The sequence below is a fragment of the Pseudonaja textilis genome, chromosome 4 (assembly GCF_049901715.1).
Source record: "Pseudonaja textilis isolate UNSWEBS1 chromosome 4, rPseTex1.2, whole genome shotgun sequence".
In the NCBI taxonomy this organism is placed as follows: Eukaryota; Metazoa; Chordata; class Lepidosauria; order Squamata; family Elapidae; genus Pseudonaja; species Pseudonaja textilis.
The window spans coordinates 47,493,927-47,521,327 of NC_141993.1; the positions used below are offsets into that span (position 1 = coordinate 47,493,927).

The 27,401-nt window shown below is 36.9% G+C and overlaps 2 protein-coding genes across 3 annotated transcripts; one reads left to right on the forward strand and one right to left on the reverse strand.

Moving 5' to 3' along the window:
• Positions 1-1,459: 1,459 nt before the first annotated feature.
• BORCS7 (BLOC-1 related complex subunit 7) lies at positions 1,460-9,869 on the reverse strand. Of its 2 annotated transcripts, none has more exons than XM_087932815.1 (6): positions 9,705-9,869; positions 9,364-9,553; positions 7,379-7,441; positions 5,769-5,812; positions 4,579-4,599; positions 1,460-3,570 (listed from the first exon to the last, which is right to left on the reverse strand). In XM_087932815.1, the coding sequence occupies exons 2-6, from the start codon at positions 9,511-9,513 to the stop codon at positions 3,558-3,560; spliced, it is 291 nt and encodes a 96-aa protein (XP_087788941.1). In that variant the 5' UTR covers positions 9,514-9,553; positions 9,705-9,869; the 3' UTR covers positions 1,460-3,557. The 2 variants fall into 2 exon arrangements, with proteins under 2 accessions (XP_087788941.1, XP_087788940.1); XM_087932814.1 differs by having other exon boundaries at positions 1,460-3,524; positions 9,705-9,835.
• Positions 9,870-15,806: 5,937 nt separating this feature from the next.
• CYP17A1 (cytochrome P450 family 17 subfamily A member 1) lies at positions 15,807-25,353 on the forward strand. Its single transcript, XM_026704702.2, has 8 exons — positions 15,807-16,222; positions 18,091-18,229; positions 20,987-21,216; positions 21,552-21,638; positions 22,357-22,569; positions 23,876-24,045; positions 24,126-24,229; positions 24,647-25,353. Exons 1-8 carry the CDS (start codon positions 15,917-15,919, stop codon positions 24,922-24,924), a joined length of 1,527 nt encoding a protein of 508 aa, XP_026560487.1. The 5' UTR covers positions 15,807-15,916; the 3' UTR covers positions 24,925-25,353.
• Positions 25,354-27,401: the final 2,048 nt, after the last annotated feature.

The following is a 27,401-nucleotide window of genomic DNA, read 5'->3' on the forward strand; positions in this document are numbered from 1 at the left end:
TCGTTCTTTATTGGGGATCACAGAATTCTCTCTCTCCCCCCCCCACCCGAGAACAGAGCTGAAAAGCAGGGAGGGAGGGAGGGGGAAAGAGAGAGAGAGAGAGAGAGAAAGAGAGAGGGGGGAGGGAGGGAGGGAGGGAGGGAGGGGGAGGGAGAGGAGGGAGAGAGAGAGAGAGAGAGAGAGAGAGAGAGAGAGAGAGAGAAAACATCACTACCAGCCCTCCGACGTTAGATCGGATCTCTCTCTCTCTCTTCCACCATCAGCAAGCTGTCAGTCAAAATTCGTATTAGTGGTCCCTGAGGTCCAAAAGGTTGGCGACCCCTGCTTTAAAAACAGCTGCAAAAGCAAATTTTATCTTAAACAGAACGAAGACAACAATTATATCGGATCCTTTCCTCTCCCCAGAGTAGAATGGGAGCGGGGGCGGGGGGGGGGATGTCCAGATAATTCTCATTCCTTACATAAGTTTTCTTGCAACAAACCAGAACCGGACATATGGGTGAAAGGAAAACAAACCAAACTAAAAGTTAGATATGTTAAAGTAAGCAAGTTTAAAATAGTTTTCCAATTGCAGACAAAGAAAAAAGCCTACCTTCTTCTCCAATAAAAATCAATTGTTAGCCCTCAATAGGCCAACACTAAGATATATAAGCATGGAAGTCATAAACATATCTGTTCTAAAAGTTATTGTGAGGGATGAAGAAAAAAGGTTATCTGCATAAAAATACACCACAAATGTTTAGATTTACATAATATACTAAGCCATAAACTATGATTTATAAGCAGGATTTACATATCATGGTAAGCCCAAATCAATCATATGACAGCTTAGTAAAATGTGTAGAGCTAAGCAAAAAGTCATAAAAAAATATTTTTCAAAAACTATCCCCTATCTGGAATATATGATGTATTTTTTCTCCCCTGATCAGCTTACTGCCCTATCAGCTTACTGCTATATAATCAGCTTACTGATTATATAGCAGTCTTCACCACTCCCATTGCTTAAATCAAACACTCAGCATTTTATCTATTCTAATACAAATTAAATCAATATAATAAATCAAACAATAAAATTGCATGTTAATACCGTAGCAGAATTAAAACTAATACCAACAAACATACAATGTGAATTTCCTCCCCCTTGCACAAATATTTCTTATTAACTTAGCTTTTGCACAAAGTTTAAGTGCTTCCTATTGAATCATACATACATTTTATACATTCTACATCTACCTATCCACATTCCATTTAGTTTAATGAAGTATCATGTAGATACTTGTATAATAGATGTATTTTATATAATTACATTTTATTTTGTATATTTTATTTAAACTTTAATTTACAATATCTACCAAAAATTAAACATGCATAGAATATTATTAAAAATGACATGTCAGTTACTCCAATTATTACTGTTTATGAAAACCAGCATTACCAATAAGATAATAATCAAATAATATAATTTTAATATTATAATGAAACAATTTGTTGTGATGTAATTTCTGTATATAAACAAAAAGTTTGCAATTTTGTAAGGAAATCAGTACTTTTTAAAGGGGGATTATGAAGAACATTAATAGTTAATGAACTGACATAATGAATATATTTTGAATGCATATTATAACTGTAGCTCTGCTTTTAGTTGCTTTTAAAAATGGCCTACTATTGTAAACATGGAGTATCTCCAAGACTCTTCAAAATTACTTGCTGATTATTAAAGTAGAGAACTGCGTAATTACACCATGGTGAATTCAAGAAGCATAGCAGCAGTGAAAATGTAGAAATGTTTCTTAAGGCCAAACCTGACAACAGATGCATTGCCATAAGGAAATATATATAACCTAGCCCTTTTTTGCAAATAAATTATACATGCACTACATTTTTTTCATCACATTTTATATTCACATAACAGATTATGCAACAAGAAATAAGGAGAAATAACAGAATTCTATGTTTACTTCAAGATAAATCCCATTATGCTTATATATTTATTAGTATGTACAAGATTATACTCTAAATGTAAGCATTGTTACAGAACAAAGCATGCAAGCCTTTTTTTAAAAGGAAACTTGCTTAAATTAGGAATTTAAAGCAAATATAAGTAAATTCCCAGGTTTCTACTCAAACAGACTGTGTGTCCTCATTAATTTAAGATAAGACTGGAAGAAACAAAGAATCCAACCTTGAAAACATGTACTTTCCTTGAAGTTAGATATTCCCTCTGAGGTCCTCAGAATGTCAATGAATAGATTTTGCAAGACAGAAAAGAATAAATACTTAGAAAGTGCAATTGTTAAATAGCACCACTCTCCTCCACTACTCTGGCTTCTTAGCAAAAATGGAATTATTAAATCAAAAAATTACACACATATAGAAATCACACAAAGATTAATTCTCTACCAGCACTGTATAGGATACAATAAAACTTTTGCTATATGAGCAGACATTTTACTCCTGAATTAGAGGTAGTATGCCCTGAGCGTTATCCTCCTCAAAAGAATGGCTAAGTTTTCACATTATACTAGGCTTTAACTAGCTTATAGCCACAAGGGCACAGTTGAAAAAACCATCATGACCAGTATAAATCAAGCCAGTATTATAGATGTAAATAATAAATATGGGAATTTCAACTAGACCTGTACAGATAGTTGTCGATTTACAACCAAAATTGGGACCAAAACGTGTGTCATAAATGGTTGTGGTCATAAGTTCAGTCAGACCCAGTTTTCAAAAAAAAATATGGTAGACATTAAACAAATTACATGGTTATTAAGTAAATCCAGCTTTTCCAATGGGCAATTTTGGTCAAAAAACAACCAAAAAGGTTGCAAATCATAATAATGCATCATGCTACAAATGGCTGTATATACAAGCCAGTGGCCAAATGCCTGAATTGCAGTTGTGACCACGAGGTGGTGCGATGGTCATAAGTGCAAGTACAGGTCCTAAGTAACTTTTTCCAAATCTATTGTAGTTTCAAATTTTTATTAAATGAATAATTATAAGCTGAGGATTAACTGTATGTTTTTTATGATCCGTTTTCTATACTATGAAAAGCATTTACACTATACATTTGTGAGTTTTCAAACAGTCTGAAAGGAGGAAAGATTCCCCTCTTGAAGTACTCAAAACCAGAACAAGATGTATTTGATTATTTAGAATGATGTTAATTCTTAAATAAATCAGTGCTGCTAAAGAGTAACAGGCATCAACATACAGAAACTGCAATTTAATACACCAATGTACCTACCCTCTTATAAAGGTAACGTTTGTAATTTAAAAATTGTCCACATTTCCAGATCAGAATCTTATAGAACAAAGCACGTACTTTGTGGCATTACATCTGGGAGATGACTTTTGACTCAGTCTTATAGTGCATCTGTAGAACAGGGAAAGGTATTCCGTAAACCCCCACTGTGTATTTTCTTCCACACTTTTCCAGCTGTTTGTTACCTCTTACAAACTCTTCTCTTCATTTCAGCAGATGGCTCAGCTGATCACATAAATTTGAAGACTGTTCAACACTGCAGAAGAGTTTAACATGTGGACATGGATATTTAGATATAATCACTGGAAAAAAAGATTTTCACAATGTAAAGGTGTTTCAGAATAAAATAAGAGGGAATGAGCTGTTTTTATCCATTGAACTCCAACTCCTTTTCCCCAATTATGTAATATAATAGTAAACAGACTGGAATAATGGGACATATTTTATTTTTATGCGTAACAAACATTACGTTTTCAATATTTAATATAGCACTGGTTAAAAGCTTACAATTTACTTATAGCAAGAAATGTGGCCTTGTGGGCAGGTGGGCGGCAAACAAATTTAATAAATAAATAAATGTGAATGAATACAAACAAAATATTAGCTATAATATCTAAACTGTTAGATTTACATACTACATATACAAACTTTTGAGTACATATAATTTGCAGCTCACATTTTTCAGATAGAAAGGGAGGAAAAAACAACAAAATTAAGATTAAGTACAATTAAAAGTCATAAAAGGGATGCTTACTGACAGAATGAATTTGACCTAGATTAAGCCTAGTCCTTATATGAAATACTTTCCCAATGCAATCATGTGCATATTTACTTAGCGATAAATGCTATTGTATCCAATAGAGCTTCTTCACTACTATACTTATTCCAGACTGAAAGTTTCAGTAATAAAGAATCTCTCACAAAAATCAGGAGAACAAAAAAAAAAAAAGGCAGAACAATTCCAGATCTCATTTAGATGGCTGCTAACTCTTGTCACCATAAAAATCACCTGAGCTTTTACTGGTGTTTTTTTTCCCCACATTTTACCATATGTTCTAAAAACAAGGTATTTAATGTAGCATTAAATCATTGTATTGTATACTAATATTGAATATTAATATTTAGTATTTAATAATACATAAAGTGCAAATTAAGTAAACTTTGTAAAGGGGCAGAATAATCCTAACTCTATTGAACTCGCAATTTAAAAAACATCCACAGGAATAAAATGGATGCAAGTATTTGAAAATGCAATAGTAAAGATTTCTGGAGTAGATAATCTCCCAATCAAATAGAAAAAGCATACTTACTTTTTTTGAATAGCTTCTTGCCTAGAGGAGGGGAAAACACAATATGAGTTTAAATGAATTTTGAATTGATAAAAAGAGTGCTGGTTTATTATTGGGGATCCATGGAAATCAGACTTCTGACTTTACTGATATATATATAGAAATAACTGACATATTTAGATTGTTTGTACTGATGCAACTAAATCTATGCTGTGAAGAGGACAACTGAAGGCAGTAATTTTTATGTTGCCAGTCAGAGTTCCTTACTTATTTTCTATCCTTTGGATTGGTATTAGATTGCCCTACCCTACAAAAGTAAGTAGTGGGGCCTTGGAAAGGGATACATTCATTGCATTCCAAACTGCTGGCCTTTGAACCAAATCCTGCCCTTTTTTCTGTTCGTAAACAAGCAAAGGCAATTCCTCTTACGTACAGAGGAATGCTATGTTTTACATCCAGAAGACAGACTGTGATTATTTTTTTTCATCACCTGGAAAAAGAGGTTTCCCATGCAGATCAACTATGAGGGAAAAGACTTGTTCCAGCTGTCATGTTCCTTATGGATAGACCTTATTTATTTATTTATTTGAATTTATTTCTATGTGAAACAATTCAGAGAACTGCTATGATTAGAGCTGGAAGCTGGAGTTTCCTAGCACATCCCAGATAATCTTTATCAGGTAAGTCATTGGATGCATATGGGACCCTACTATCTGTTTGTAGTATCCATAATGAGGGAAACAGATTTTTTTTCAGTTTGGGAGGATAAAGACATAACAGCAATACCCCTAAAAGCACAATTTTCAAAAAATCGGGGCAAAATCTTCCTATTCTATGTAGATTTTAAGGATCATTTACTTTTGTAATGCTTAATTTCCTCCCTAGATGCAATAACACTGACATTAAAAAAAATGTAAAATGCTGATTTCTAACCACCACCACCGCCCTACAAAACTTAGTCTATGCCATTCTCAATTATATTTTAGCTGTAGGAAAAGAGCTTTGTTACTCTATAGTAATCAATAATGAGGAGTCTATTAGCAACTTTTCAGACTAACAATGTATCTGACTAAAATGAAAAAATCTTCATGAAGGCTTATGCCTTTTAATAAAACATTTAAATTTGAAAATATGCTACCATAATTTTTTAGGATTTGAATTTCTAGGAAGGCTATCCCATCAAATATGGCATGTGCAGTGTATATACTTACTGGTACTGTAGGTGAGTAGTAATAATAGCCATTTTTCTTAAACTCTGCAAAGAGATAGGTATGAAGTAAATGCCTTTTCCCTCAATGAAGTTATCATGCAATCAACATTTGGCATTACATGATAATGAGAAATAATCACATACTAGATATGCCTAGCTCTCATAGTATTTGCTGCTTTAAAGAAAACATGGGGTTTTGATAAATCTCTAATTTTAAATGAACTGATTTCACAGGCTTTCATTTTTTCCATATGAGATGATGATTAATTAATTAAACTCTTACATAAAATTGTTTTCTGCCACTAGCAGGATTAGCAAAGTATACAAGAATCCATCTGGGTAACTACCACCATTTGTACACTACAGTTCAACACTATAAAAAAAATCATAGAGATTTTGGTTAGTGATAAAAATTTCTATGGTAAAAATAGAGAAAAGCTAAATAAACTGTTTGAAAAAATGTAAAGCTAGGCATCATTCCAAACTAGTCTTCCACAGTCTGATGCCCTTCTATTGTGCTAGATTGCAATCCCCATATTCCTAAGGCAAAGGTCACAATAGTAGGGAATTATGAGAGACAAGAATCCAAACTGAACAGAAAACATCAAATTGGAAAAGTCTTCATTAGGTTGAAGACTGAAAATGTGGTCTGGGACTCCAACATGGTATCCATGAGTACAATGTGTCCACAGATACTTATCCCAATGTTCCCCAAGTTTCCAGTCCATGCTGCTAATTTTTCAAAACAGATCTTTTAATTTCAAAGGTACAGCAAAGTAAGTCTCAAGCGTAATATTTGTAACAATGTCTCTGAATCTATATAAATCTAGGAAAACAACATGTTGCTGAAATCCAGTACATTTTTTTTATGTACATTCTGGACCCCAGAAAAAAAAACACAAAGCGAAGTTAGGTGTAGATGGCAGAGAGATTTAATATCCTAGAGTAGGATTCTAATTTGTGTGTGCAGGCATGCCATGGACCCCTTTTAGACTCTGGAGAAACCTCCAGACACTTTTCTTAGAAAAATTTATTTAAATGCATATAATTTAATACATGGATATAGGTTGCATTATGAAGAAAACTGATTAGCTATCAAAGTATTTTAAAAAAATAAGAAACAGTAGCAAAAACATAACAGTAATATATATATAAAAATAATATTTTTTCCCATCCAAGTTCCCAAGGCCTCTGAAATCTATTCATGGACCTCAGGTTAAGAATTTCTGCACAAGAGAAATTAGAAAGTTGTGCTACTATTTTACTTTCTAGCAAGTCAGTGTTTTATGTTTGGCAATATTCATTTTTACTCTCCAGTTTTTGGGATATTTAGATCTCCATGCTGGCTCAGGAATAATTTCATTCAAATTTTTCCTTGGCAAAAGCTACATTCATCTTGATCTACTTGCATATGTGTGGAAATGCATATGTTTTGTGTTACAATGATCTATCCTAACTTTATTTATTAAAATGACTGACTGGTATTATGCACAACATAGAGATCTTTTCATTTTCAACCCTGAACTTGACATTTCCTTTTCTACATGTCCTGCAACTCCCACAGAGGTATGTACTTAATATTAACAGACAAGTATTCTATTCTGTACTTACATCTTCAGAGTGCAGAATGGCACCCTCTTGCATCACCATATTTCTGGCAGCTTGTCCTAGGAACTAAAAGACATGAAAGTCATAGGAAGAGATATAAACTTTATGTTCTCCAAGCTAATGTTCTTCCACTGTTATTCAAGGTTGACAATGCAGCTAATACTGAGCTTTCAGGAGATAGTAAGATTTGGGAATTATAACTTTATGAACTCATATTTAATCCAGAAGCACTAATTTACTATACAAACATTCTGAACCAAAAGGATTTTCTGAAATTATGTAGAAGCTTCATAATAAATAATGTATGTGGATAAGTACTGCAGGCTACTTCTGCTGATTACTAGCTGCCTGCAATTTGGCAGTTCAATTCTCACCAGGCTCAAGGTTGACTCAGCCTTCCAAGGTCGGCAAAATGAGAACCCAGATTGTTGGGGGCAATATGCTGACTCTGTAAACCGCTTAGAAAGGGGCTGTAAAGCCCTGTGAAGCGGTATATAAGTGCTCTTGTATATAAGTGTGGTATATAAATGCTCTTGAAGCTTCTTGGTATCTTACAATATGGTAATTATTAATTATGCTAATGTATATAATGATTTACAGAAGCCCTTTTTTAAATTGATGGTCTCAAATTTCTGCCTAGTTGAGCAGACAAATCTTGAGGGTAAGCAATTTGTAAATGACTTGTTTGTGAATCAAGGATTGAAGTTTGGGACTGGTAGAAGACATACCAAGCCAGCTTCAATCTGATATCATTCAGATGTACTACCATGCAATTCCCACAAATACCTTTGTCATGTAACCAGGAGAATAAGAGCCATATACATCAGAAAAGCATAAAGATATGCTTACATTCAAACTTTGCCGTGATTCCTTACTGAAATTACTTTCAGACAAGTTCCAGCAATTGTGCAACACATACCCAGCAGCATTCAATATTAATTTCTACTCAGGATCTTGGTGGGATTTACCACTTTTTCATTTAGTTTGCTCAAAAGAGTGTGACAATATTGGATACATACTTGGGTCTTTGGGGCAGAAACAAATAGGCTTTTAACCTTAGGAAAGCAATACTAATGATACTCAAGAATAAAACCTAAGTCTCCTTTCTTATTAGCTTGCTTGGCTAAATCAGCATCAGAGCACTTCCACTATAGGTATATGAACTTTATTATTAGTTTAGTTTAGTTTACTTTATTGTCATTGCACCTCATACAATGAAATCAAACACCATCTTCAGTGCACATTGAAAATAGAACACAAACACACATCCTTCATCCTCCACACATTGAATTGAAAACCCCTGACACTGCATTATACATTAGAATTCAACAGAGCTACTGCCCTGGGATAGAACCTGTTTTTCAGCCTATTTGTCCTTGTTTTTATTATTCTGTACCGTCTGCCAGATGGTAATAGTTCAAAAAAAGGGTGCCCAGGATGAGATGCATCTTTGAGAATGTCTTGAACTTTCTTAAGGCAGCGGGAGCTATAAAGCTCTTCCAAAGAGGGGAGATGGCAACCAATGATCTTCTGGGCAGTGACATTAACCCTCTGGAGCGCTGTCCTATCTGCCAGAGGTGCAGTAAGTTAAAATACTCTCTATGGTGCAACAGTAGAAGGTCACCTGCAGTTTCTCATTCAGTTGTTGTTTTCTGACAGGCAAAAGGTCGGAACTATTTGAGTTTTAAAATAGAGGCGCTAAGTATAATATCGGATGACCGTAACTGAACACCTAAACGTGTCAAAATCATCGGTTCTATCCCCTGACATTTAAGGGGAAGAATCAATTGATCATCTTTATCCCATGAAACTAACCGGCTCTAAGTCAGAACTATGTTTTCTTAGCATTACAGTATTTCCCTTAAAAAGGCCGCCCGCCGAAGCGTTCAGAGACTACAAATCCCACCATACGCCGCGAACCTCTTGAAACGACTGAAACTGAGTTCCGGAATAATAGTTAGAATGGGGGCTCGCGTAGTCTCGCTTACCTCAGCGCTTCGGGAGCCCTTGAGCACCTGTTTAGTGAGAGCGATTATATCCGTACCGCAGTTGGTCACCTTTTCGGTCAGCAGTCCTTTCACCGAATGCCCAAATCGTGCCTGAACATCCACCGCCATCCCTGCCGGAGTTACCGCCATGTCACTATCAATAATCACGGAGGAAGCGAGAGAACCGCATCTACGGATAGAAAATAGGGTCAGAAAACATAGAAAAGCGCCCTGAACGGGCTTTGGCAAATATGGAATTGAACTGTTTATTATTGCATCTTACTTTAATTCTTATTAGCTTTTCTGATACAGAAAAGAAAAGCGCTTGCTTTTTATATTACCTGCGCAATACACGAAATACTTTGTATATTTAAAAAAATTAAAATATTTGTATTAACCGTTTGCCCCAGCATTAATCCAAAGCTAAAGACAAAAAACTGATCCGTTCTCTGCTTCGCAGATTACTCAGTACACATCTCAACAACAAGTGTGATTACTTTTGATTCAGCGTTTGGGATTGCACAATATGTTGTATTATTAAATTGTTGCTTAGTCTATAATTTATAGTGTTTGACTTCAGCTACCGGCGTTAATTCAGTACCATGTATAAACATCATTATCTTTAAAGTATAATTCTAATAAATTGGGTTAATTCAGTAATCATCGTTAAGTAAGTCATTACCCAGGAGAAGTATTTTCGTCAACCCTCTACCCACAACTTTATTGTAATTGTCATTTAGAGAATGACAACAGAGAATGGGAAATTCTGCTGTAGTCAAAGCCTAAAGTAATTCTCTATTTGCAGATGCATCGTTGGGTTGCATAAATTGGACAAAGAGTACTTTAGCGTTTGGGAGTATTTTAAACCCTTTTAACTTTCTACAATTGTATATGTTGAAGGACCTATATACACAGGGGACCACTATGGATTTTTGAAAAGGCAACAAGCATCTGTTTCACAAAATGCACATATATTTGTTTCTACATTCTACATTTTTTACTTTATGTATTCATTGTCCATTGTAGAGGACAAGGAACTGATTTTCATGAGGTTTCTGTTTGGACTTTTGTCATAACTGGAACAGTATGAATTTAGTTAGTAAATCTTGGTTAGTTAAAAAAGGTGGTAGAAACACCTAAGCAATGTTTAAATTTAAATTAATATTACTTTATAACAAATACTACATACTAAAGAGAAAATAATGAGTTTTCAATAAAGATACACTAACAGTTATATTGGTCATTCTTGGAGTTTACCTATATAGTTAATGACAATGAAATATTATACAGGATAAGTAAGGACTTGACTAATTTTGAAAAGGAAATACTATTCTACCTATAAAAAGAGCTTGATTGGAGCGTATAAGCAGTTTCTAGAAATAAGAGTGATAATTAATCTAATTGGCTCCAGTAACCATCTCCTAAAGCTGGTTCAGCATACTCCTGTACGCCAGATGACACATACCCTCTGGCACCTCTGAGGAGTATTGTCTATATATCTGATAATTTCTACCTGGTGAATTGTATATAGGGAATCAGCATGCCCAGCCACTACAGGAGTGTTTTATTTACACCTTTGGCATTCACAGTACCTTTGAAGGCATGAACAAACATGTGTACTGTGTAGATCAGATCAAATCTTTATTAGCATAAAGAAGGTTGGGCACAATTAGTAATTTTAAACTGCTAAAAATGTATATATAAAAGATGCATCAAGATCTAGTTTTAAAGAAGTTAAAAGATATAAAAAGTAAAAAACCAATAGATATAAAACCAAGTCAGAGTATAGAACACTCTTGAATAATGAACCAAATACCCATTAAATTATGGCACAGGTCATCAGCTGATGGATTTTAAGTGCTGCTGGGCAAAATCTGGTAACATTGTAGGTTGTAGCTAGGTGAATATCTGCAAACAGCAAGGAGGTAACAAATTGTCCTTGTACACCTTGGGTATTTATGTGGTAATGGTGAGATGGGGCTAATATAAATGTTTCTATTACAGAGGCAGAGTTAGGTACTTGGAGATTAGTTAAGTATGCCATTGGGGTGTCAGAGTACTTCTTGGATTCATTTGACAAGAAAGGTTGAGGGCCTGGCTAGATCCAATTAGTACTTTGTGCCTGCTACAAGCTGTTTAATATGTGTTTTAGCCAAATCCTGTGTTATGCTGAGTAGAAGACCTGGAGAGAAGCCCACAGACAAGTTTTGAGTTGCCACTGCATATTTTCATGTGAAATGAAAATCATTCCTCCTAGTTAATAGGGCAAGGCCAAAGGGGGGAAAGGGTAATTTGAACCAATAGTTTAGTATGGTCACCCACACTGCCCTCTCGTTTTCACGAGACCTGTCTCTAGTCTCAGAATGGCATTAGAGACACACTGGAAGGACCAATCTTTAAAATTTGGATTGAACAAATTCTAATGGTGCAAAATTGGAGAAGGGACCCAACTGGGTACGCTAAAGAAATTATACTAGTGGCTTGGCCTCAACCAGCTTGCTTCAGATCTCCTAGGGCTAAAATCCTCTAACTTCCTGGGGTGGGTTTTTGGGGTGAAATGATCCCTAGTCCCTGCAAACCGTGACTACCCAGGCAAATTCAAGACAGTTGACAGTTATATAGCTCTGCATTATCTTGGTTGAGGTTGTTGATCATAAATATATCTCTACAAATTTTTGTAGCCTTTATTAGCAACGTTTTCTGTTTAGGAGTAGATACACTGAAGCAAACTAATTAATGGCAGGAAGAAAAATATGCTTGTGTTTGGGCTTATTAACTGAGCATGAAAATATAATTGTTGCTGAAACAGAATTGCTCCTGAAGTTGCAGTAAACCTACTGGGAAATAACCAGTTTTGGAAATCCCCAGAAAATTACCATATTTCACTTTCTTAATGGTATACTGATAGGGAGTCAATACCATAGTTAAGAGCCTTTATTGAAACAATGACTAAAGTGAAAATGAAAATTTAACTGGAAGGTACGTATGCATTTCAATTATATCTTTAACCATTATGTTTGGATTAGCGTTAGATCCCATAGTTTACAATTGAGATAGCCTTATCTGATTGCAAGAGAAACCATGTACTAACTGCATAGTCCGCATTGTGAAATATTGTTGTGCTTTGCTCATAGACAAGAGTCTATGCATCAAGACCAGAATTTCCATTCAATAGAAATTCCTGGGATTCTATTTTGTGGTATGGGTTTTTTTTTTCCTTTTTTTAACTGGCCATATAGCTTTTAAGTTTTGTTAGTGCAGCTACCTGCTTTCCAGGTAGCTGAAGCCCCTCTCTGTTTTATTTATTCAATTTATTTATTAGATTTATATACTACTTTTATTACTTTATAAATAAGGCTGGGAACATCAATAATACTCCGTCCTACAATTATTTTCCCCACAACAGCAACCCGGGGTGGGTGGGGGTGTTTGCTGAATGGCCCAAAGATTCCCTGCCTAAGGAACTGTTTGGAACTCCTAGTCTCCTGGCTTTTAGGCCACCATCTTAGCCACTAGACCAAACTTCCTCTTTAGTCTTTCTGAAAAAAGCAGCATCACAGCACTGCATCACAAATCCCACACTTTTGAGTGTGGGGCACTTTACAATATTGGTATTACTGCAACAGCGCTTATATCACCCTGATCTCCATTGCCCGCTCCCTCACTCCCAGTGGACATTATTGCTGCTTTCAGGACTATGTCAGCCAAATTAGAAGAGCCAATTTTATGTCCAGTCAGTTCAATCAGTATGCAAGCGTGATGGGCAGCTTAGCAATTTGATAGATAAATCAATAAAATAAAATGAATATAGGTAGTCCTCAATTTAAGATTAATTTGGTGGATGGTTTGAAATTACAGCAGCATGAAAAAAGCATGAAAATATGACCATTTTTCAGACTTATGAATGTTGCAGCATCCACAGGGTTACATGACCAAAATTCAGAAACTTAGCAACTGGCATGTACTTATGAAGGTTGCAGTGTCCCAGCATCATGTAATCACCTATTGCAACCTTCAGACTAGCAAAGTCAATGGGGAAGCCAGATTCACTTTGCAATTGTGTTACTAAATTAACAATTGCAGTGATTCACTTAACAACTGTGGCAAGAAAGGTCGTAAAATGGGACAAAACTCTCTTCTCAACTGTCTTGCTTAGCACCAGAAATTTTGGGCTCAATTGTGGTTGTAAGTCAAGGATTACCTGTAAATAAAACCCCAGGCTTCCATCTACCGTGTTTCTCCAACAATACGCCCCCCCCCCATAGGAAGAGCCAGCATGTTTTCTAGGCATAAAATGAAATTAAGCCCCTCCCCCCAAATTTAGGCCTAGTTTAAAACATGCGAAATTGGGGGGGGGAAGGTGGGGGGGAACTTGCCATTAGGAGTCCCCCGCGGGCAGCTACGCCTCACCATCATCCGCTCCTAACAGCCAATCATGGTGGAGCAAGGAGGGCTCCCTTACCCCCACCAAGCGCCTTTGCTGCAGACTCGGGTCAGCAGGCAGGCGACGTCGGCGTGGATGTCTGGCAGTGTTTCAGCCACTTCTCAGGTCTCCGTAGTTTCCATGATTCCCACCAGTGCTGGCGCCTCTCTCGTCAGCGCTGTCTCCAACAACAGTGTCTGAGTCGCTCCTACTTTTCCCCCATCCCCATAACAACAGGAAAAAAAAAAACATTTTGAGGTATCTGGGAGCGGCACGCACTGCGTTTTGGTTTAATCCCGAGCGGCGGGGTGGGGGTGAGAAGAGCCAAGCAAGCGTCTCTGCTGCTGCTACCCTTGGTGCTCCAGCCTCGGGCTGTGCAAGTTTGCAAAAGTCCTGGTGCACAGCCCGTTCCTGCATTCCAAGCGCCCAGGCTAAGCTGCAGCTGTCCCTCTCTCGCCAATGCTGTCTCCAACAACAGTGGCAGCAGTGGCGGGAACCATGGAAGCGTTTCAGCCGCTTCTAGGGGTGGGAGACGCCTCCGTAACTTCCACGGTTCCTGCCGCCGCTGCTGCTGTTATTAGAGACGGCGCTGGTGAGAGAGGGACAGCTGCAGCTCGGCCTGGGCACTTGGAATGCAGGAATGGGCTGCGCACCGGGACTTTTGCAAGCTTGCAGAGCCCGAGGCTGGAGCACCAAGGGTAGCAGCAGCAGAGACACTCGCTCGGCTCTTCTCACGCCCAGCCCGCTGCTCAGGATTAAACCAAAACACAGTGCGTGGCACTCCCAGATACCTCAAAATGTTTTTTTTTCCTGTTACGGGGACAGGGGGAAAGCGGGAGCGACTCAGACACTGTTGTTGGAGATGGCGCTGGCGAGAGAGGCGCCAGCACCAGTGGGAACCATGGAAGCTACGGAGGCCTGAGAAGCCTGACCCGGGTCTTCAGCGCTTGGTGGGGGTAAGGGAGCCCTCTGTGCTCCACCATGATTGGCCATTAGGAGTGGCTAGTGGCGAGGCATAGCTGCTGGCGGGGCGTCCTAGTCGAGGGTGCGCGGGTGGGGGAGAAAGAAATAATTCACCCCTGAAAAGACGTCCTTGCCATTTTTTCGGGGCTCAAAAAAAAAAAAAAGACCCGGCTTTATTATATGAGAAAGCCACACTATGGCTTGCTGGAAATCAAACAGCTTTGCATGTCATGTGAAGTTTGACATTTCTCACCATCATAATAGATGTCTTTAACCAAAATCAGCTCTTTATGATTATTGAGGATTTTTTGCTGCTACATTTGTCCATGTTCTAAACAGAAACCAGATGGCTGAAGCTGCCTCTTCCTGAAGAAGAAAAGTCAGGCAAAGGAGTTGGAAAAGGGTTTCTTTTACTTCCTTCTACATAACTGAAGATGGATGAACAGGAGACGGGCAATGCTGCACCCTGGGAAAGTTGTAAATGCCAATCATGTGATCCCAGGACTCTACAACCATCGTAAATATATACCAGTTACCAACACCTGAATTTTGAACATGTGACCCTGGGTTTGCTATGAGGCTCATAAGTGCAAGAACTGATTGTAAGTTACTTTTTTCAGCATGCTAGAACTTCTAATAGTCATAAAGAAATGATCATAAATTGAGGATAGCTGTATTATTATGCAGTTTATATTGCTAGTTCTCAGTGTATTATTGTATCTATTTGCTTCACTCTGTTTTTGTTCTTTTAAATTCTTCTGGTCATTGACCAAATAAATATTACTCTTATTGTTCATACTGTTATTGTTGTTTTCCTGAGAAGTTTTAGGCATACTGACTCTGAAGGTCTTTTTAACAGTATAGAGTATGAATATTAATGCTGCATAAGAAAAGTAAAAAAAAAAACTTTGTATTTCTTGCAAGGACACACATTCTTATGATTTATTTAGTTCAGGTCAGTTCAAATGAGATGCAGCTTGCTCTTGATTTCTTGGCAGGAAGCAAAGCTAATCGCTCCAGATTATATTATCTTCTAAAGATTAACCAGCATCCAGGCAAGGTGATGTCACTAGGACCCCTTATAAAGTCCACATGTAGGCTAATGCAGAGAGACTCCTTCACTTGGCTTCTTTTTCTCTGGCTAGTTCTCCAGGCAACTGAGAGACAATGATGATTCTCTTGGTTGTCTTGTTTCTGACGCTGGCTGTCCTGTCCTGGAGAGGAGCAACAGGGAAGCTGGACTCCAAGCTCAAGTATCCCAGGAGCCTTCCCTCCCTGCCAGTTATTGGTAGCCTGTTGCATTTATGTGGCTCTAAGCAGCCCCATCTCTTATTTTCCAGTCTGCAGCAAAAGTACGGTAGCGTCTTCTCCCTATACCTGGGGTCCCATTACACAGTAGTGGTCAACGATTACCTTCATGCCAAGGAAGTGCTGCTTAAGAAAGGGAAGATCTTTGCTGGCAGACCTCGAGTGGTAAGCAAACTATCCATGTTAATATTTTTGAGTTAGTTTCTGGCTCTTCATACAGCTTCAGTCAATGCCAGGGCCTAGAAAATAGGAGACTGTGAGTTACAGTCCTGTCTTAGGCATAAAAGCTGGCCAAGTGAGTTTGAGCCCATCAGTCTTTCTCAGAGCAATCCATTTCTCAGGGTTGTTATTGTGGGAGAAAGAAAGAAGGAGGAAGAAGTATTAGGTGTGGTTGCCATCTTGAGTTACAGTTACAAAATCAAATAAACAGATTTCAGTTGATTTAAATTTCTTAGATAAGGTTGTGCGGATAATTTATTAGGAAACTTTAGAAATGAATGTTCATCTGATGAAAGTCCCAAAATGCACTGGGAACAAAGTCATAAATTAATGCAAGTATCATTTTATTATGAACTTATTCTTTGAAAGTATTCTTCAGGTCATTTTATTGTTGACTTGTATCACTTTAGAATGTTTTGAGTAATATTTTTTATAAAATATATTACATGACTGCACAATTTATTTCAAGAAATGAATACTGAACATTATAACAAAACTAGAATATGGATACCATTGCTATTAAGATATATTGTTCTTTCAGCTATGTGATTTAGAATTCTTTTAATGAGTCATTCAAATGTATCACTTAGATATGCATAAGTCCTCTGTCCCCAGTTTAGAGATATTTATGGAAAAAATAGCATAAAGACACGTATAGTCTGAAATGCTTACATGCTCTAAATAATTAAACCCCATATTTTTCCTTGCTCTGAGATTATCCTATTCAGATAGGATAGGTAAACCTCAGATCAAAATTGTTCACATTGAAGATGGTTTCACTCCCATTTATTGTTTATTTGTTTAATACCCTGCCATTTCTCCAAAAGTTCATAATGGTATACAGGACACTGTATTTCAAACTCCACCAGGAAAGGTATTGCTCTTATTATTTCTGTGCTAGCTCTTGGTAATATATTTGCACCTAAATTTAAAAATTTGAACTGCAGAGATTATATGTTTTTCTATAATCCCCACAAAGTTAAGAATATAAGAGGCATCAGACTCATAACTTTTCAATTCACGTCCTTTGCTCTTATCTTAGAAATAGCACATTGAAATAACTTTCATTTCCTCCATTAATTTTTCTGTCTTTTAAATCCATCTTATTTAATGGTCAGCATCACATCAACAAAGGGCAACAAAGCCTTGTGATGTGCTACATTATGTGAAGAAGTGCTTAAGCGTCCCCCTCCTCTCCGTTCCCCCCCCCTTTTTTTTCTGTCCCTTCCTGTCAATGTTGATTCCTGATGACTGCCTGGACTATCCTGGAAGTTTTCCTGGGAAGATTTTGGAAGTGCTTCCTAGTGCTGAGAGGGAATGACTAGCCCAAGATCACCCAATTGGCTTTGTGCCTAAGGTGGAACTAGAACTCACAGTCTTCTGGTTTCTAGCCTCATGTCTTAACCACTAGCTCCAAAGTAGCCTTTGCTCATTCTCTATGCATTCTCTTTATTCGCTGAAACCAAGTTCCAGTATTGCAAAGGAGGTAGGAAGCATTTTTCTGTATTCTTTATATTTGGCATAACTGTATACATCTCTCCCATTATCCATCCTCTCTTATCTGAGCAAAAAGCTCCCTAAATTATTGCTTTCTGGAAATGTCTTTTAAGACCATTGCAGGCGAATGAATTAGATGCACAAGTAATCATCCAAGGCAGCAATGAGATCATTGGGGAAGTGGTATATATATATATATGTGTGTGTGTGTGTGTTTTTCTTCCCTCCAAATGTCAATCAAATGATAATCTCACTGAATGCATTATAAGGTGTTTGGATGAAAACTCAGTTATTTCTCTTCCTCTGCATCCTCCTAGGTTACTACAGACTTGTTGACCCGGAATGGAAAAGACATTGCCTTTGCTACTTATAGCCCAATGTGGAAATTTCAGCGCAAGATGGTACATTCTGCACTTTCCCTATTTGGTGAAGGATCTCGGGGTCTGGAGAAAACCAGTGAGTTGCCCACAGATAGTAATGAAAGAGCCCCAAACCAAGGAGAGAAACACTAGCAATATATTTATAAACAAAGATTAGTTGAATCTACTCTTCTTGGGTGTAGAAACATATTATCTAAATTAAGGACACCTGCAGGTTAAAAGTCAAAACAATGGCTGAAACCATGCAATTATGACCACTATCTTGACTTTTTTTTAACCTATCTTTGGACATCTCTGATTTAAGTGTTATGATACAGGCTTAAACTCCAGTTTGCTGCCTATTGAGCATTTTGTTTTAAAGCCAGTGTTCTCATCCTGGAAACTTTATGCATCACAGTGCATGTACCTTAAAGACTGTTTATATTGTTTGCATGAAAAATAACCTAAACTGCATAAGAAGATGGTCCAGAACAGATATTTAAGTGTAAAAGATAGGTAGATAAAAAACCTGGAAAACTAAAAACTATAGTATCTAACAAATGTTTAGTCATACAAACTTATTCTTGGCCACACATCATACCAAAAAAAGCCTGCCTGAACGGATGTGTGGTACGATATTGCTGAATTTCATTTAATAAAAGTAGTATGAAAAAAAATCAAGCTAGGAATGGAAACTACAGTAATATTTTGTCCTTCACTGCAACTTAGGAGTGAGAATCTGTATATGTTTGCAAACTGACTAAAGAAATGTGTTGTAGGAAATCATTTTCTCTTGGTACAAAATCAGATAAGTTTTTAAATTACATAGCACAATGCCATATTTAGTTACTTTAAAAATTCAATGGTTTGATTAAAAGTTAGTATATAGTTCAATTTAGTCTCCAAATTTGTATTTGAAAGATAGTACATGAGTTTCTGTTGAGGACAATTGTTGGAAAGTCATTTCAGGCAGCACCTGGGCAACCGTCTGGGCTTGAATGATAAGTAAGGTCAGGCCTGGTTGTTGCTTGCATGTGAAACCACAAAAAGTTCATGCCACTAGTGTGAAAAAATGAAAATAAAAAAAACATCTCAGAAGATAGTGCTCGGTAGGACCTAAGAGAATGGTCTGAAAGCAGTGCTCAGTGGAAATTGAGCAAGCCCATTAGTTATTGAATATGATGTGACTGTTGGCTTTGGAATAATGGCCAGCTAGAATCCTCAACAACCTTCCATTTTAGCAACAGTAGATTTTCTGTACGTTTCTGCATATTTCTGCACAGCCAATTTTTACACTTACATATAGTGAAAAAAAATGACATGACCATTTTTTATTTATGGCCATTTCAGTATCCCCATGATCCTGCAATTTACATTTGGATGTTTGACAACTGGTTCATATTTCTGACATTTGCAGTGTCCCAGGGTCATGTGGTCATCTTTTGCGACCTTCTGACAGTCAACGGTGATTCACTTAACAAATGTGGCTAGAAAAGTCGTGAAATGGGACAAAACTCAGTTAACTAATTTCTCACTTAGCAACATAAACTCGGGGCTCAGTTGTGGTCACAAGACAAGGACTACCTGTACAAATACCATATTAAATTGTCTTGAGGGCTGGGTATATATGGTACAATAAATACAGAAGATAAGAATATTGACAGATTTTGTAGAACTCCAAGACTTTCCAAGTGCATAAAAATTAGAGATTTTTTTTATGACTGAATGTAAATGCCACAAGAAAGAAGGGAAGGAAGACAATAGGATGAAGTACTCTATCCTGGAAAATGGCAAGGCTGACTAGTTGGAGTCATACCATTCCAATAACAAGGGGTGGTAAGACTCAGTTTTCACCAACATGCCTTATATACAGGCCTCTAACAGTGAGGCTTTCTTAAGGAGTTCTCCTGTTGATCTTATTAATTCAGATTTTGCAGTAGAAGAAGCAGTAATTTACGTAATCTGAACCTATGTGATTCAGGAATACAGTTTAAACACCATAAGTTGTGTTTGCGAAGCATCTGATAATCAATCTTTCAGTATAAGCATCAACTTGTGCTCATTTGAATTTGGGGGCATCAAAATGGAATAAGTAAATAAATAAAATTTTGACAGTGGGCCATGTATAGAGTAAATTGCAATTATTAAGTCAGGATGTAGCCAAGATATTGATTATTAAAGCACTTTAAAAGTTTTTCTTTGATCTCGTCTAAGGCAGAATGTAGTTCAATGGAACTTAATGTCCATCAGATGTTCTAGGCTACTTTTACGTGGTACAATTATTTTTTGAAACTTAATAATGTTTTATTTTATTTAATTTTGGGAGTTCATATAACACATACAATTAGAGCAGCACGGTAGCCTAGAGGTGAAGACAGTCACCTCTCTCTTGGAAGGTTGAGATCCTAGGCAGTGGCAGATGTTTATCAGGGCTCAAAGAAAACTCTGCGTAGGCATAGGCCCAGTAAAGGCTCAGATCCACTCAGTTGCCCGAACTCCACCCAAAACAAAGAGATTAAAGGGTAGTAAAAAGATTTTTAAAAAGACACATAAAGTTAAGTGTGGTTGGTTCATTTGCTGTTCACTAGGTCATGTAAACATAGCCTTACTATATATAGTTTGCCTTTATTACAACTGGGGCATTCAAGATTGAAGTGATTGATTTATCCATGATGAAAAGTTAATCAGGTGGAATATATCTCCTGGATAACCACAGTGTTATCTGGGGAACCTATCTACTGGTATCTTGGGTTAAAATATTTCTGTTTGTCCCTAATTCCCATCTCCATTCTTCCTGTTTCTAAAATAATTCTTTCTTTTTGCATAGATTTGCTCTCTTGTGCTTTTCTTGCAGTCTCTCAACAAGCAACTTTTCTGTGTGAGACTTTGAGCGCTACAGAGAATTCATCTTTCGACATGGGTCCTGAATTAACACGTGCTGTTACAAATGTAGTGTGCTCCCTTTGTTTTAATTCATCCTACGAGCCTGGAGATCCTGAGTTTGAGTCCATGCTTCAATATAGCCAAGGCATTGTGGACACTGTGGCTAAGCAGAACATGGTAGATATCTTCTCGTGGCTTCAGGTGAGAAACAAAATTATTTTTTTCCTAAAGCCAAATTTCAAAGATAGCAAAGACAGTTTTGTTATCTGCATCCAACTTCTGAAGGGTGAAAAGTTCAGGAATGTCAGATTTATCTGACATAAATCAGATACATAACATAAATAAAAGTTCCAGAATTAATTTTCTTCAGATTAGATAAAGAGTGTGCGTGTGTGTGTGAGAGAGAGGGAGGGAGGGAGGGAGGGAGGGAGAGAGAGAGAGAGAGAGAGAGAGAGAGAGAGAGAGAGAGAGAGAGAGAGAGAGATTTGCAATTAATATAGAGATTGTGATTATGGCTGTTTCTCTGCCCACCACAGTATTTCCCAAATAAAGATTTGGCTTTGCTGAAGAAATGTGTTGAAATGAGGGACAAGCTCTTACACCAGAAGTTTGAGAAACATAAAGTAAGTGTCTACACTCAGAAGATTTTTAGGCTAATCATACTACCCCTTATTATAGTGGGTCACAAAAACTAGATTATATTAGTAGCATCAAAGTTATCACGTGGCCTCGGCTCTGTAATGCCAAAGAGAAACATTAAACATTTTATTTATTTGAACCATTTATATTCCACATTTTTCATTCAATATCAACTCTTATGTTCTTCGTATAATTAAGATATTGGCTGTTTTGTAAATGTAAACGAATTATGTTCACAGCATAAAATTTGACCAATCAGTCTCTTTTCTCAATCTCATCTTTTAAGCAATTTTAATATACCATGAGCGTTTTAGCTTTATAAAATGGCAGAGATTGTGGAAATTAAATCATTTATAGAAATAGTAGGTGGAGTTATGCAAATAAGCAGACATAATGCTGGGTTGGATTGAACTCTTTTCTCTCCCCTGAGTAACCACACTGCTCAAGAGTTTCTCTTGGACAAAGAAAGGAAGAAGCCAATGCTGGCTGAGATGAGGGGCAGGCAAGAGAAACCACTGCTTTGCCCCACAAATAATGTGCTATCTATGCTCTCTTGAGCTCTTGGAAGAAAAGTGTGATAAAAATTCAACATACAAATACATATTGGAAATGCTCTACTGCATGCAGGCAAATCCACTAAGTAATTTTCCTGGTGGTGTCCTTTAATCATCATCACTGTCAATTCTCATTTTCTCCTTCCAGGAAGCTTTCAGAAGTGATTCTGTTAATGATCTAATGGATGCACTTCTGAGGGCCAAATTGAACATGGAGAACAACAATAAATATCTATTTTGTGAACAAGAACTAACAGATGACTACCTACTCATGACAGTGGCTGATATCTTTGGAGCTGGTGTAGAGACTACAACAACTGTATTGAAATGGATTGTGCTCTATCTCCTATATTACCCAGAGGTAGATCCTGCCTATGATCCCTGAAAGAATTGTATTGACTATGGGTAATGGGAACAAAAGAAACAGATATCTACATTAAGAGTTCTTCATCTGAGATCCTTAATTAAAAGAAACTGATTCTTTCCATCACATTTAGACATTGGCATTAGCAAGGGTCATTAATGGAATTCCTTTATTTTATTTAGGCATATTTTTATAGCAATAGCACTTAGACTTATATATCGCCTTATAGTGCTTTACAATAATCTCTGGTTGGTTTATAGTGTAGAATCATATTGCCCCCAACAATCTGGGCCCTTATTTTACTGACCTCAGAAGTATGGAAGGCAATCTTGAGTCCTTTCAAGACTGAACTCCATGCTGTGGGTAGGGCTCAGTCATATTTTTCTAAAATATTCAACCACTCATGCATCTAAGCGCTTCGCAAGGTAAATGAATCATGCAACAACCAAACAGAGCTGATACTAAATAATAAAAAAAGAAATTCTTGCAATGATCAAATCTCAGAACCTACTTCACCTGCATAATCTCACTGGTGGCACAGAAGAGCTAGAGCACCTCCCTCATGCGTCTGAGTTTGCAGGGAAAGGAAATGGGCATAAGACCATCAATAAGATATGGTGGTCTCCCACTATAAAAGATTTTATATAGGGTTAGTAAAACCTTGAAACTGATCCTAAAGATCACAGAAATCCAGTGGAACTCCTGCTATTCAGGCTGATAAAAGCCTAGATCACCTGTTCTGCTACATTTTGCACCGCCTGAAGTTTCTGGATTTAATTCAGGGGAAACTCCGTCTAAAATGAATTAAATAATCCAGTGTGGAGATATTTACCTTGAGGCATGCTAAGCAAGGCTATGTGTGGTGTGGTGGCCTAGAGGTGGAGCTCTCACCTCACAATCAGGAGGCTGTGAGTTTGATCCTAGGTGGAGGCAGATATTTCTCTCTCTGGGCATGTTGAGAATATATCTGCTGAATATAACTCCACATTGGCAACAGGAAGGGCATCTGGCCAGTAAACACTCAACTCCATTCAGTTGCCCACACTCTGCAAGGGATTATGGGATCATTAAAAGAAGATGATGATGACACTCATCATCAAGCAAGGAACTCTCTGGTCCTGATTAAAAACAATGTTTTAGAATCAAATAGTATTTTCGTTTTGCAGAGTTTTTTGATTTCCATTTTCATTAAAAATATTCAATCTGATTTCTTCCCATTGTTGAACCCATTGTCTAGGTCTCAAGGCAATTCCTCCACAGCTGTCATGAACTAACCTGCTGGATTCCTTCCTCATTTCTCCAGGTACAACAGAAGATCCAAGAGGAACTGGATCAGAAAATTGGTTTTAATAGACATCCTGTACTTGCTGACCGACAGCATTTGAATTATCTGGAGGCTACCATTAGTGAAGTTCTGCGTATTCGCCCAGTTGCACCACTTCTTATTCCTCATGAGGCACTGGCAGATACAAGGTGAGGAGGATCATTTCCAATAGTGGGAGTTGATGGGGAAGAGGACTTTCACTGAAGAAAATGTTTTTTTCCCCCTGCAGCATTGGGGAATATTATATCCCCAAGGGAACTGAAGTTGTAATCAACCTGTGGTCCATTCACCATGATGAGAAAGAGTGGGAAGAGCCAGGGAAATTTATCCCAGGTGGGTGTACCACCATTCTTATTCTGTGTGTATAAGGATGACTAGGACTTGCCATTAAAATTGTCTTGAAGGATTGCTTTTTTAAACATATAATTCATATTACCTTTCTAATATAAGAACCTTTCTACCCACTGCCACATTTTCTTCAGTTTCTTGCTCATCAGTATTTTTTCCTCCAATATGACCCTTCCTTGCTACAATTACAACTACCACAGTATATATACATTTCTTTTCCCTAAACTGCCACCATATAAATGGTAATGTAATGCAGTATTTTGGATACCTGGGAGAATCTTTATTCAATTATAAATTTGGGGGTGATCTGGCTAAAATATAGATATTTTAGCCAACTACTTCTATTCTTCATTACTGAGTTTGCCATTTTTTCTAGAAAATGTTTGTGCTCTTGCCTCACAGATCGTTTTCTGGATAAGGATGGAAACCGGATCTACTCTCCCTCACCCAGTTTCCTCCCCTTTGGGGCTGGTGTCCGTGTTTGCCTGGGAGAAACCCTGGCCAAGATGGAGCTGTTTCTCTTTATAGCCTGGATCTTGCAAAAATTCTCCCTCACTGTTCCTGAGGGAGATACACTGCCTGAACCAGAGGGTAAATTTGGAGTTGTGCTTCAAGTACCAACATACAGAGTAAATGCTACTTTGCGAGAACCTTGGAAAGAAAAAGTAATAGAGCAATAATACTTTTTGAGTCTCAAATAATCTAACAGAAGACAAATAATTGCTTTAGTTGAATCCGTAAAGTTAAGATAACTTTAGATAGGGACCCACTAGGTTAAAAACAGAAAAGACATTAGAATTTGAAACAACTTTTTCCCACTAAACTGGAGGTGTTGCAAGGTAGAATTGGTAGGATGGATTTTTTGCAGCAGGGGAATGATATAACATCAGCAACTCTAAGTATAAAGAATATTCCCTATATATTCAGAAGTAAGGACATCTAGACTGTTACACCTGAACCTTAGATTTTGAAATAAAAAGTACAAACATTATTTTCAGGGGGAAAAAAGATGTCAGAAAAAAAAAAAGAGAGAGAGAGAGAGAGAGAGAGAGAGAGAGAGAGAGAGAAAGAAAGAAAGAAAGAAAGAAAGAAAGAAAGAAAGAAAGAAAGAAAGAAAGAAAGAAAGAAAGAAAGAAAGAAAGAAAGAAAGAAAGGTGGTGTCTTCACCACCTCTTTTTAGAAAGGTGCAATGTGAGAAAAGCAACACAGTGCCATAAAAGTGACATATACCATTTTTCTATTGTCTACATTCCCTTGAGATCATGTTGGACATGCCTAGACATACTTTTTGGACACATTATTTTCTCTGTTTGTCTTTTCTGATATGCTGTACAAAACTCTCCACACATGAATTATCACTTAACAATTTAGAACTTTTCAAAAATAGCTATATCTTCCATTTTGCCAAATGATATTGTTACATATCTGCCTTCTATTACACATTCCTTATATTATACTCATCCCATACATATTCTTTGAACAACAGTTGGAAAGAAGAATATTTTCAACTGTATAATAGGTCTATATACCAACAGGACATGTATAATATTTTTCTAATTTGAAATAAAATTAAAATGAAAGACATTTTTAGTTTCTAAACGTGACTTTACAAACATACTGTAGTTTCACCAATAGCCATAAAATATTTCATCTGAAGTAAGCTGAGGCAAGTAATATTTCTGTTTAAGCAATTTGGTAGGTTCCTAAGCGGGTCAGCTTTTATCTACATAACAAAACTCAAAGAAAATGGTGAACACTTTTCCCACTGGCCATATGCGTATAACTAAACTATAATATAAGGAATGTATAATAGGATGCTACATGTGAAGCGATGTTGCACAGTTAGTATAGTGCATTGGATCGCAACTTGGAAGATTCAGATTTCAGCCTATCTTCAGGCATAGAGACTCACTGGTTATTTGATCCACTCAGCCACTCTCAGCCTATCCAACTAACAAATATGAACACATGGTGGAGTCCTTGATTTGTATTGTACTTTAGCAGCTATGTGACAATGGGATAATCCCGCTCAACAGAAATCATCACATACACAGCTAATCTACTATCAATACAGAACCAAAGTTCCCTAACTGGCCCCCGGAAAGAGAGAGTTATAACATGGGAACAGTTGTTCTCTCATATATATCATTTAAATTTCTTAGTCAGTTGTGGAATGAAAGTGGAGAACAAAAGCAGGTCAGGAAATGGAGTCCACTAGAGTATAGTTCTATAATAATCATGTATATTAAATACATGCATATTTCAGTAGATGCTTAAGAAGTTATACCCAATTGTTCGCATCGCATGTCTGTGAGTGCTTTCTTACATGTTCAGATACAGATGGTAGTTCCAGTAGAATGTATTTATATTAATAAAGTTACTCAGCCAAAATGTAGTAAGTTTCCCATACTTTTAACACATTTAACACCATTGGTTTTGAAAGTCTATGCAGTCTATGTTTATTCTAAATGTATTAATTTTACTGTGTATTGTAACATAAGAATATAATTTTATAACGTAGTTTTTAATTGTGGTTTTAGTCATGTTTTATATCATTTTATTATGTGGTTTGTAAACCATCCAGGGTCATTTAGACGAGATGGGTGGTATAGAAATTTAATAATAGAAAAACAATATCTAAAGTTCAAAGTAACATCCATGCATGATTTATAAAATATATTGTTTATTCAGATGAAGGTTAATAAAAAGTAAACCCCTTTGAGTTTAATGTGTTTCAATTCACATCTTAGTTATGTTTACTATTCTTATCAAGAAATATAAAGAAGGGAGAAACTGAAACATGAAAACAAAAATATTGTCAAAGAATAGGACTTCAATTGCCTTTTTAAAAATTACTGAATTTCTCCTAAACTACATTCCACAATTGCATTGGTTCTTCCCCCATCCCCCCAATTACAGATGTATAAGCCAGTGCTGTAAAGTAGTTACCATAAAATAAATTCAGAGAACTCAGCAAAGTTAATATCGAACACTTGCCTGGGTTACAATACAAATAATGTGTGTTAGGCTCCAAGTAAATGCCTAGTGTGTTCACTCACACATAGCTTCTACAGCAGCCTGTTGAGTTGGGTTTGCATTTCCCAGAATTCTTATGTAGCACAGACCAGAAATTTATTTGAGTGGCATTAAATGGAGA